This window comes from Actinia tenebrosa, unplaced genomic scaffold (assembly GCF_029948245.1).
Source record: "Actinia tenebrosa isolate PJP-AT-01 unplaced genomic scaffold, QUT_ActTen_1.0 PGA_scaffold13__45_contigs__length_12533684, whole genome shotgun sequence".
Lineage (NCBI taxonomy): Eukaryota > Metazoa > Cnidaria > Anthozoa > Actiniaria > Actiniidae > Actinia > Actinia tenebrosa.
The window spans coordinates 10,905,302-10,918,113 of record NW_028292573.1 but is presented as its reverse complement, the minus strand read 5'-3'; the positions used below and the strand labels follow the sequence as shown (position 1 = coordinate 10,918,113).

The 12,812-nt window shown below is 39.0% G+C and overlaps 1 protein-coding gene across 1 annotated transcript in view; it reads left to right on the top strand.

Moving 5' to 3' along the window:
* Positions 1-12,812, top strand: part of LOC116293185 (protein scribble homolog) — a 41,224-nt gene that overhangs the window by 17,126 nt on the left and 11,286 nt on the right. The window contains exons 19-30 of the mRNA XM_031700584.2: positions 233-330; positions 653-742; positions 949-1,029; positions 1,551-1,805; positions 2,101-2,190; positions 2,614-2,709; positions 3,278-3,358; positions 3,760-3,939; positions 4,205-4,270; positions 6,119-6,229; positions 8,639-8,698; positions 12,590-12,706. Coding sequence (XP_031556444.2) covers positions 233-330; positions 653-742; positions 949-1,029; positions 1,551-1,805; positions 2,101-2,190; positions 2,614-2,709; positions 3,278-3,358; positions 3,760-3,939; positions 4,205-4,270; positions 6,119-6,229; positions 8,639-8,698; positions 12,590-12,706 — 1,325 coding nt within the window. The remainder of the gene's footprint in view (positions 1-232; positions 331-652; positions 743-948; positions 1,030-1,550; positions 1,806-2,100; positions 2,191-2,613; positions 2,710-3,277; positions 3,359-3,759; positions 3,940-4,204; positions 4,271-6,118; positions 6,230-8,638; positions 8,699-12,589; positions 12,707-12,812) is intronic.

The window sequence follows — 12,812 nt, the reverse complement described above, 5'->3', positions numbered from 1 at the left end:
TTCTTTTTCTATTTTCATTGCCCTTTGATTCAGTTTCATTCGTTTCTTAGTGAGTTATTGTTCGACTTTTCTATCCCAATCCTTCCCACTTTCTTCCCATTTTTCGGCCTCACAATTCTTCCTACTCTTTCTCATATCTTTTCTGAAGTTCTTGTGGAGGGAGGAAAAACTGAGAACCATGTAACCCCCTAAGCCTCGCTTTGATATCTGACCTCTCGCTTTTGTTCTACAGAGGGCCCTAAGCTCAAGAAAAAGCTTTTCCAGGATGAAGACGAGGTTAAGGAGGATGAAGAACAACAGATGGTAACAGTAACCAAAGTAATAGAAGAGGTAATAAAACTCATTCTTGCTGTCTGTCTGTGCGTCTGTCTGTCTGTACTTTCTTCTTTCCGTCTGTCCTTCTGTCCGTGCGTCTGTTTCTATGACACATTTCAGAGCTATAAATTCAATTTCTCATTGAAAAGTTATTAATGCTTCTGTAGCCATTTTGAAAAGCAACCAAGCCCTTGTGAATGAAAATGAGGCTACTAAGTTAAAAGACACGTTGCATGCTTATCCCAAGTAGCCCAACCCCTCTATAGATCGTGCTCCGTTTTACCACAGGCAACCCATATGTCGGTGCACTAACGAATTTCTTGTCTGTTTTCGACAGATCGAATACACATTACACAGAGACACCAAAGGGCTTGGTATTAACATTGCTGGAGGGAAAGGATCCACACCTTATAAGGAGAACGATGAGGTTAGCTAGGATTTTTCATCATCATCAATATTTCCCATCCACTGTTGCTGGGTGCCCAGGATTATTTCCAACATGAGCGCGGCAATCGTGTTTTATCCTGCATTTCCTTTTGCAATTGTATTTTTGTATTTCCTATTCTTATCTTTATATTTGCTGTTAAAACGTTGCTTTATTCATATTTTTCTCATTTCCCCCCTCTTTTTCAGTCAATCTTCATTTCCAAAATCTCAGAGAACGGACCGGCTGGTAAAGATAAAATTTTGAACGTTGGCGATAAGATATTGAAAGTAAGTTATTATTGGTGTATGAACATGTACAACATCTACAGTAGCAATCCCAGATGTCTTTGCGCGAACCAATTCTCCCCAGTCTCCCATTCGTTATCAAAAGGCTTAGTTAAACTTATGAGAAATGTAAAATTAAAAATTAGTATGAAGGAGAGCTCGGCATCTGCGATGAGTTCTCGGGAAGCATTGGTGGTGTAGCGGTGATTGCGCTTGCCTCTCATCAGTGCAACCCGAGTGCGATTTCCAGACTCGTATGTAAGTAGAGTTTCTGATTCGTTCTCTCCTGTGCTTCGAGGTAAGTATATTGTTTCAGATGGAATAAAAATAGAATAAATACTAAAAATAGAATAAATAAATATTATTAATCCTACTTTAGACTGTCACTATGACCCACAATGCACCTCGGTTTCGGAATGCACTAATCAGTATGCAGTATTCAGTATTCAACCTTTTTGGAAATAGCTGTATACCATAATCATTCCACTTCTTGTTTTAACTGTTAAATCTCTTTTCCTTACCAGGTGAATGGTACGGACATTAGTCACGCTACACACCACGAAGCAGTCAACGTACTTAAATCAACAGGTAAAGACATCACCCTGTTAGTGGTACGAGAACGGCAAGAAATCGAGAAGAAAACGGTCCCCAAGTCACCTGGCACGAGCATCACTCCAGAAAAACCGAAAAAAGAGGTGATAGAACCTGTACAAGAAGTACACAAAGTGAATGGCGTCCATCAAGCACCTGAACTGGAATTAGAATCACCTAAGAATGAGGTAATTGATGGTGGGAATTGTATATGACTTTGAAAAACGTAAGGTACGGACGTTCGGGGCCTTGATCGTGAAGGTGCTGTGTCACGACATCTTGATCAGCAATAAATTTGCTGTGATTGGTGTAACTGATGCTGATGTTACCGTGACCGTTCTGTGTCACAACATTCTGATCAGCAATAAATTTGCTTTAATTGGTGTTACTGATGCTGATGTTACCGTGACCGTGACGCTTCTGTGTCACGACATTCAGATCAGAAGAAGTTTAATCAGTCTATTTCTTTATTTATAAACGAAGGTCGAAGAACCTGCTAAAGAGGAGCCAAAGAAAGTTGGAGTTCGTTTTGCTGCTGAACCCGAGATGGAGGAGATTGAGACGAGACCCGAGGTAAACCAACGTAAACCAACAAAGAAAGAAAATCAATTAAACTATTTTCTGTGTGCAGTAGCGGAATGAGAATGAAATATTTTAGCCACCAGAGGTCGAAAGGAAGCACGGGGAATGTGTGCTAACTGTGCTGTAGATCCCTGATCAACATATTAAAGTCTCACCACACTCCCCACATGTCCATAATGACGGCATCATCATGAACTGTCTTTTTGGCCTCCGTTGTTTAAATTTATTACAGTCAGAGTTAGCTTTGAACAAGGGAAGCCAAAATATTAGCTTTTAAAAGTTAGCGTGCAGCTCGTTCTAACTATATAAATAAGGTATTTTGTAAGATTTTTATTATGAAATGCTTAACCAGAGAACAACATATGTAGACACTTGACTCAACACTTATGATCTGTGTGTGTCTTTTTTTCTTAGAGAGTAACTGTAACGTTAAAGCGTGGTGGAGACAAGGGACTGGGCTTCAGTATTGCTGGTGGGCGTGGCTCGACTCCATTCAAAGATGGCGACCCTGTGAGTACAACATATGATGCTATTTTAATAGAGCCTTATCATGGAGCAGATTTCGTATGTGTGGTAAACGATACGGACATTCGGTAGCCATACTGTATTTTACCGTATCCGTAACCGTCGCCTTGATAGCTCAGATGGTCGATCTGTTGTGCAGGAGTACGTTGGTTCAAGCCTCTGCCGGGCAATAAGGTGGATGTAAAAGACCCACTGAAGACGCTGGTGACGACCATCTTCAGTGCCCGTGCTAACACCACAGGACCCATAGTAATTGGCTATGCTGTTGTGGTGTCCCTGCCTTCACGGAAAAATAAAAAATAAATAAATATCTACTCGTTGTGGTTGAATGAATTATTGGAAGACAATGGGAAGCCATTTCCATGATACGGCATGTCGTACCGTACAAGTCATATGGCATGTCGTACCGTGCTGTAAGTCATACGGCATGTCGTACCGTGTAATTAGTGCTGTAAGTCATTGCCACTCATACGAAAACCGCTCCAATAAGCCTTTTGCTTCTGTAATCGTAATCTTCCTTTTAAAGTCCTGATGTTATTTGTTCTTTTTCCAGGGTATTTTCATTTCTAAGATAGCAACAGATGGCATCGCAGAAAGGGACGGACGACTAAAACTGGGCGACAAAATATTATCGGTATGTCAGTCATGTCACCTCTTTTTGTTGTTTCTGTGGCGGTTGTTGCTGCTTTTGTTCTTGCCGATATTTTTGCTGTTGCAGATTTTTGATGCGCTTCTTGTTGTTGTTGCCGTAGTTGTTGTTACTGTTGCCATTGTTATTGACATCAGTGTTGTTAACGTTGTTGTTGGAGTCGCTGCCTTTTGATGCTGTTATTGTTGTTGTTGACCTTAATGATGATGTTGCTGTTGTTGTTTTCGTTGTTTTTGCTGCTTTTTGATGCTATTATTATTGTTGTTGACATCGTCCCTCAAAAGAGGTAACTAAAGAAGTACACATCCCCAAAACAAAGACAAACCATACCAGTCTGATACAGCAATGATACGCGTGTAACTAATAGATTCTATTAATGAATTCAGATCAACAGCAAAGACATGAGAAGCTGCCGGCACGAGGACGCCGTTGCAATGCTAACGGGTGGTCTGTCTTACGTCACACTCATCGTCTATCGTGAAAAAGTCATAAATAAGAAAATGACCCCTCTATCCAAATTACAGGACCAGTCTAGTGTAAATAAGAAACTCTTGATTACAAAGGAGGTAGGCCGTTTGTTTCTGAATTTAAGGCACCGTTTATTTTCTACGGGCATGTGGGGGGGGGAGGGGGGGATTTTGTGAATTGTAAGTAAAAAAATCACCCCTTTCCACCCTGAATTTTTTTGCGTGGCTCCTGTTAAATCTTCTATATAACTAATTATTTTTTGGGGTGCCCCCTCCCCTCTTAACCCTTGAATGCCTCAAATTGAGAAGTCTCAGGGAACGTGGTTGTAAAGCCTGATACTGATGAGTTTGTTTTATGTCGTAGGAAGTGGTAAACCACCTTGAAAATGGCAAGGACTTAGAGGATAGCAAACCCCTATGTGAAATAGAGGTATGAAATCTGTAAGAATTTATAGAAAAAATGTGATGTGTTGCTGGCTAATGGCTGGATCTGGCGTGGTACAAAAAGTTAGATTGCTAATATTGCCTTGCGCTTCACGATCGTCATGCGTACCCCTTCCCCTAGGCTTAGACGAGCTGATATCTAATGCGTTATTGGTGCTTGTGAACATTCCGATCATAAAGGGTGTATCCCCTCATAAAGAAAATCCTGGAAAGCTCTTCATCTTATCACCGGGACACTGAATTGTGGAACACCAGGGCGCCCTGTGTAAGACGTTTCTAAAAGGTTATCAAGTATTTGCCTGCTTGAGAAAGTCTAGGGATAATAGAGCGAGGTGGAAGAGTATGTCATCGTCATCACTATCACTAGTATCATCATCACGACCAACGCTATCATCATCGCCTGACATCCTATAATCATCATCATCACGACCAACACTATCAACAACACCGTCATCACCTGACATCCTATAATCATCATCATCACGACCAACACTATCAACAACACCGTCATCACCTGACATCCTATAATCATCATCATCACGACCAACACTATCAACAACACCGTCATCACCTGACATCCTATAATCATCATCATCACGACCAACACTATCAACAACACCGTCATCACCTGACATCCTATAATCATCATCATCATGACCAACACTATCAACAACACCGTCATCACCTGACATCCTATAATCATCATCATCCCGACCAACACTATCAACAACACCGTCATCACCTGACATCCTATAATCATCATCATCACGACCAACACTATCAACAACACCGTCATCACCTGACATCCTATAATCATCATCATCACGACCAACACTATCATCAACACCGTCATCACCTGACCTCCTATAATCATCATCATCACGACCAACACTATCAACAACACCGTCATCACCTGACATCCTATAATCATCATCATCACGACCAACACTATCAACAACACCGTCATCACCTGACATCCTATAATCATCATCATCACGACCAACACTATCAACAACACCGTCATCACCTGACATCCTATAATCATCATCATCACGACCAACACTATCAACAACACCGTCATCACCTGACCTCCTATTATCATCATCATCACGACCAACACTATTATCATCTCGTGACATCCTATAATCATCATCATCACGACCAACACTATCAACAACACCGTCATCACCTGACATCCTATAATCATCATCATCACGACCAACACTATCAACAACACCGTCATCACCTGACATCCTATAATCATCATCATCACGACCAACACTATCAACAACACCGTCATCACCTGACATCCTATAATCATCATCATCACGACCAACACTATCAACAACACCGTCATCACCTGACCTCCTATAATCATCATCATCACGACCAACACTATCAACAACACCGTCATCACCTGACCTCCTATAATCATCATCATCACGACCAACACTATCAACAACACCGTCATCACCTGACATCCTATAATCATCATCATCACGACCAACACTATCAACAACACCGTCATCACCTGACATCCTATAATCATCATCATCCCGACCAACACTATCAACAACACCGTCATCACCTGACATCCTATAATCATCATCATCACGACCAACACTATCAACAACACCGTCATCACCTGACATCCTATAATCATCATCATCACGACCAACACTATCAACAACACCGTCATCACCTGACCTCCTATTATCATCATCATCACGACCAACACTATCATCATCTCGTGACATCCTATAATCATCATCAGCATCATCAGCATTAATGATACATTCATCATTCAATATAATTTTCTTTCTCTACCCCCCAGGAAATCATCCTAAAGAAAGGTAGCAATCCGCTGGGCTTCAGCATCGTGGGCGGTTGTGACCACGCCAGTCATCCATTTGGCTTAGACGAACCCGGTATATTCATATCAAAGGTAAGAAACACCTGAAATAGTGTTTGACCTTTGGAGGGATACGTGTCCGTACAAGCGGTCATGTTACAACATGATGATAAGACGAGTAAAAGATCTCTCAATCCTGTCAAGTGCACATTGTTCAATCGATACCCTGAAACAACATCTACAGTCATGTTTCGTTGTAATGACGTCCGTCTGCCTTAGAATCTCTGAGAAAGAACTGGCAAAATCACCTTGTTATTGTTTCATTACATGTATTGTTTGAACCTAAACTAAGCCGCATACCTTCTTCCTTCATAAAACTTTTGATTCAATTTTTAAATTTTAAATTTTTTGGGCTACCTGTGAAAAAATCTGTCCGATAATGTTGAGGAAAAAATAGAGACTGAGACGAGATAGAACGCCATCACCTGATTAGGAAATTCTTATTTAATGAACATCTTCACCGTCTTTTTAATACCATCTTTCACAGCATAGTATATTATGAGAATTACACTTTATTTTGCGAATTATATTTCATCAGCCAATTATTCAGTCATCGTAATCTGTTCCGTCAAATGTTTTAGCTTTGACCTCGCGCATGCGCAGACAGCGATAATTAACGGACTAATGACGTAACAGAACTAAACAAATTGATAAATAATGCTTTATAAATGTTTTCTCAAGAATTAGCCACTATATCAATAAACAACAGCATCTTTTTTCCATATCAAGAACGTGTTGGAATTTTTGATTCATATATATTTTTTCATCGCTTCACTCGGATACTTTCCAGCGAACGTGAAACAATTTCGGCTCAATTTCATATTTTTCTGATACACGACTGAGCAAAACATCTTTTTTAAATCATTGGCATTGAAATATTCCTTTTGTCATTTCGGACAGCAAAATCCAGCTACAACAAAGCCATGCAAGCTTGTCTACATCTTTCTTTTCAAATACTGACTTTGAGTGACAATTTAATTAGACGTTCAAGTCTAGTAACGGCTCTTTCTTGTACGACTGCTTTGTTAGGCTAATCCATCCATTCGTAGCTGCTGGAGAGCTATAATCCATGTGGTTTTTGTAATTCAAATGAGAGTTATTGCAAAATTATTTTGTCAGCCATTGACTTTACGTCTTAATTCACGAAGACAAAATGTTTGTTCAAATGGTTTACACTCGTAAACCATCCTCTGAAACGACTTCAGAACCAGAAACAATACCCAAGGTATAGTAATGTCAATTCGTTTTCCGTTCAATCTCGTCTTTATTTTTTCCGTGTTTAATGGTTAATTCTCTGGTCGTTTAATTCACAGGAAACCCTAAGTACCTTATATTTGTATGACGTGTGTTATATTTCATTAGAAAACTCATTAATAATTCATGAAGAAAACACACTAGAAATCATGACCATGAAGGTGATTTTAAATCGGATAAAGATTCGTCTTCATTTGCATGAACTTTAACTTGGATTTTCTCTATCCAACTTGGTTCATTTCGTAAAGAATTCGGTACAATATGAGAACATACATCATAAGTTTTCTAAGCCGTTCAATAATCTCGCAGATCGTGTTTTATCGGGTCTAAAACCACTCGGCTGCGCCTCGTGTTTTAAACCCGATAAAACACTCCTGCTCGTTTATTAAACATTACATAGGTTTCCGTTCCATATTAGTATAACTTTAAAAACAACACTGGATTTATTTATTCTAAACAAATAGTTTCACTGATTCCCGCCTCAAGTGTATCCCTCGACGCTTCTCTGTTATATTATTTGTTTCTTTCTGTGATCCCCAACAACAGGTAGAATGTTGATAACCCGCGACTTATGAACCCAGAATGTGTCTTAATTCTTTCCTTCTTAGGAACGTTTTTGCATAGTAAATCCAAGAAACCAATAATTTCATATGGTCTTCGTCAGTTGGCGATGGTTATGCTTTTCCAAACCAGACTTGATTCTTTTATTTGTGAACACGTTCAGTGATAAATAAGAATATATTTTTTATAACCTCACGTGCTGCTGGTTACGTAACGACTTTGAGTAAAACTGGAGGAAAAAGAAAAAAGAAAAAAAACCCAGCTTTTTTGTTCCATCTTCTTCAAGTGGCAAACGTGTATAGTCCAGAGAGTTCAGAGTCGTTGATTTCTGAAGGTCTTTACTTCTATTTCGTGCATCATTGCAGATCAGTTTGCAGGTCTCATAAATAGCGGGCATTATAAACATAATCCTTTAATAGCATTCAGTTTCTCTTTTCAAAATTATTGTTTTTTCTCGATTTAACCTTTTTATTGCGAAAGGGTTGTTTATCAGAAAGGTTTTTTTCCTTTACGCGAAAAATTACGAAATTATGTCTTTACCACAGGTAGCCCACAATTTGCATATGTGGTGTTAATGAACTTTGAGTTTTTACATCCATTCTAAGCCAGGTTTTCTCTTTCTAACAGATCGTTCCTACTGGAGTCGCAGCTACTACACATTTAAAAATAGGAGATAGAATATTAAAGGTGAGTTTTGTCAGTTTAGAAAGAGAACAGAGGAGATGAGAGGGAAGGGGTTCAAATGCTCATTTAAACAACCCCTTTTGAATATTCATCTCCTGGGCCTTCATGTCTCGTTCAGCGGTTAGTTTTATTGTCGCGCATGCTCGAATCGATGTCGGCGATTTGAAAGATCCGGGTATTTGAAAGCTGATTGAATTTCCGAAGTTTTCCCATCGCTAAATAGGACTGTACACAGGCTAGGGTCTTTCAGTAAAGCGTTTCGAGTTTCTAATCATTGAAAGCGAACAGATACAAATCAATCGATGGTTTAGCATATTTGTAATCTTTATTGCAAGTTTTACCGTACATGTATCATGACCATATTGAGTCCTACATTTGTCTAAAAAGAATAAAGAAAAGAAAAGAAAAGAATAGCAAAAACGTTATAAGACTATTCAATAGCGGGGTGTGATTTGCTGATTTAACAGTTATTCACACCCCATACTTCTGTCGGCATGTTCTATCAGTTCTATTACCAGTGATCATTGGAATGACGTTACCACATTGACATGAATTCCTTTGAACAATCACGAAGTACCTTACTAGGTCGTATGAATATATATAGCGATGCCAAAATTTCCTGAAATTTTAGGTATTCTTTCCAGGCCAACTAAACGACACTGAGATTGTTCCAAAAAATACCTTCTAGTCAGTTTTATCGGTACCATCAAAAACAACTTCTGGGCTGATCTAAGTCAGGGCATGGCTAACTCACAGATCGAACCCTGGAACAACCTTTGAGCTGATCTAAGTCAGGGCACGACTAACTCACAGAAAGAACCCTGAAACAACCTCTGGGCTGATCTAAGTCAGGGCACGACTAACTCACAGATTGATTTAGGTTTTGTAGAGGGAAGATAACCTGAGAATCGCAGTGAAAAAAGCCCTCGCATCAAGGGAGAAACCTAGCATATCATCATTCTACTCGCTATATGTGAAGCTGATCTTTAGGAATTGAATCAAGAGACTCTAGAGGCGAGAGGCGAGTGTACCACTGCTACATCACCCTTGATACCAAACATGCGTACAACTGACGTCATGGTTTTTGATATTTTGTATTCCAGTCGGCAAACTTTGCATTGTCATCGTAATACCCAACATGTTGGGACTCGTTGGGATCGTTTGAACAGAATTGCCAGCATTATCCAACAATTGTCAACATTGATACCCCAACCATGATGTTGGGTGTTGTTGCGCGCTTTTGCACGGAACTTTACGTAGCTCCAACGTCGTAGAAACAATGAAATGTTACTTTTTGATAAACCAGCAAGCTTGCAAGCAAACTAATCTGCGCAACCTCGGGGCGGCAGCTGTAAAAGGAAAGAAAAATGTCTCAGGAATGTCCATTTATTGTGTAACGTAATGGATGTCAGTATTGTGTAATGATCCTACTTTGGTACTTTGTCGGTAAAAAGGGAAAAGTGCAGCATAAATAGTAGTGACCGTTGCTTTGTTTTTTGTTTTCGTTTATATAATTACGAAAGTTTCATTATTCCTTATTGGTCTCGTAATGAGCTTTATTCAACTTTGCAGCGGCGGCAGTTTTTTATTCTTGCGGTTAATGGGTGTTAAGTAGTCTTTGGCGGCCTCTTCATTTGCCGTTTTCTTTAAATCCTTAACAACTAATGAAAGTCCATTTATTTTCTGGTAAAATAAATAAATGAATAAATAAAAATAAACACCGAAAAAAAGATTTTCCTTAAAACTGAACTTTTCTCTGATTAGTGTTGATCACATTTAGAAGAAGAGGTGTGCTCCAACATGACGTAGTTTTTGCTAAAACTTCTCCAAAGCAACAGCTATTCTTAGCTTTCTTGTCCCCATTTCCTGTCCATTTAGCTCTGTACAATGAGTATTTTTACCGCTCTAGACTCTATGAGGGGCCCATGACGTTGACAAATATATCCCTAGGGACCCCTAGCAATAGAGTGCTCTTTTACCAAAACTTTACCGCAGTCTAGGTCGATTGTACTCGCTCCCTCGCAAAGGAACCGCTATCCGCCCACTTGAGTCTGCTTAGGTAATGATTATTTATACCTCAATGCTCGTCTTTGTGATGTATTGTTGTCAAAACAAATAGACACAGCTAAGAGAATGAATTTAATCTTCCAAATAATCCAATTCAGTCAGAATCGCTAACCACTTGAACTGCCACCATCCAACGCACGAAACGATAGAAAGGCGAAAAATCTGTAAAACAAAATTCGGTATGACGTTTGGGATCCATCACGGAGCCAGGAGTTGGCCTTGTAGTTCGGCCTTGAGGAAAAAGGTGCAGTCATTAATTTCTTTTTGCTTAGAATTGTCTTTGATTCTAGCTTAGGTATGCAAAAACTGATGCATATCATTCATGTTTTGATGGGAGTTTATGATTTCTGGATTGTTAGGATTTATCTTCTACAACTTTCCCACAGTGTTTTTTCTCATTGGTATTTTTCTTTACGCGGAAAAAAAATTAAGTTTTTTCCCCGGCTTCCATGCTTGTTTTTGTCATTGTAAGTCAAGCACTCTAATGAACAAGAAGTACGAACTATTAAGACACAAAATGGAGCTCAATGACTCGATATTTTATAGCCAATTAACTTGACATTTACTAGCGCATTTGCTACTCTCGATTCTACTTTTCGCCCAAAAGAGGTAAAATCTCAATTATCTTCGGCGATAATTAACTTAATACTGTCTAAAAACAAATGATCAAACTTCTCTAGTTTGTCTATTATTTTAATCCAACAATTATTGTTTAGCATAGATATCAGATATCTTATTAGCTTTTTAGTTTCTTTTATTCTCCTTCCGTCGTAGTTAATTTTATCGACGTTCGTAAGATATTTAGTTAACTTTGAAGTATTTAACGATAAAAACTAGCGATAACAACTGACGTTTCGATGCCAGAAAGAGTTACAGTGAAATAAATAATTTAAAAAAGAATTAGAAATTTAGATTAACTCTTTCTGTTTTAATTTGAAAATAATTTAAGCTATCGCTAGTTTTTATCGTTTAATGTATAAAGTTTCCTTTATCTACTTTTAAGTAGTTTCAAACAGTATGAGTACGGTGTTATATGCAAACGTGTTTCGCATGGTAGTGTTACATAACGCTTGAAGTTTCACTTTTTTTTCAAACTAAAAACCGCCAACTCATCAATTTTTTCAGCATCTTTTCGTTATTTTCCGATAATGATACTCAATTCCTTCAGTTATTCGCGACGAAACAAAAGTTTTTTTAAAAAATTATTTCTTCGTTATATTATTGGTAAACCATCCTCGGTTATTCTCAATACTGAAGGACATTCCTAAGCCATCCAGTTTTGCTGGCATTAACTATTTTAGGGATTTTTCAATTGTTTATTGTGTGGTTTCATCGTAATCTCTGTATTTGTTATTTTCTGTCTGAGCAGGAAGTTGTTAAGACTTGTTTGTTTGTATCTTGTGTCTTATGGTTGATCTGGGTTGATGATTATGATAATGATGATATCATGTATGTGAGTATATAGATGGTCGTCGAAGTTGTACTCCATGTTGTTGGTCTTTTTTTGTTCTTCTTGTCGTAACTCGTGGGTTAAAAAGTCTTCATGCAAGGATGATGTCTTCCTCTTTTCGTTGCTTGTTTGCCTCTCGAGTGACTGCTGGGAGCGAGGGGCTGGTGATATAGCCCTCCCTTCCTACTCTTCTTACTAACATTCACTAGATATTCAACTCTCAGCCACACCACCCTTTTATTCCTAAATTCATATTATTATACTATATTCTCCAATCGAATCCCCCTCCCTCCCCACCCTTAGGGTGGTCCACCTTACTTGCTTCTTAGTTGTCTTAATCTGATTCTCATTTCCCATTCTATTCCATCCCAATCCAGGTCAATGGAAAAGACATGCGTAACTCAACACACCAAGAAGCCGTGGCAGCCTTGATAGCTAATGTATCTCTGATAAAACTACTAGTACGGCACGACCCACCACCTAAAGGACTCCAGGTAAGCCGACGCGCGTGCTGTTTTCACTTACGCTACGCTCGCGTGCAGTGTACGTGTTATGGAGGATTCGTTACGCCTTCGATTACTTCCATGACATTTGAATGGC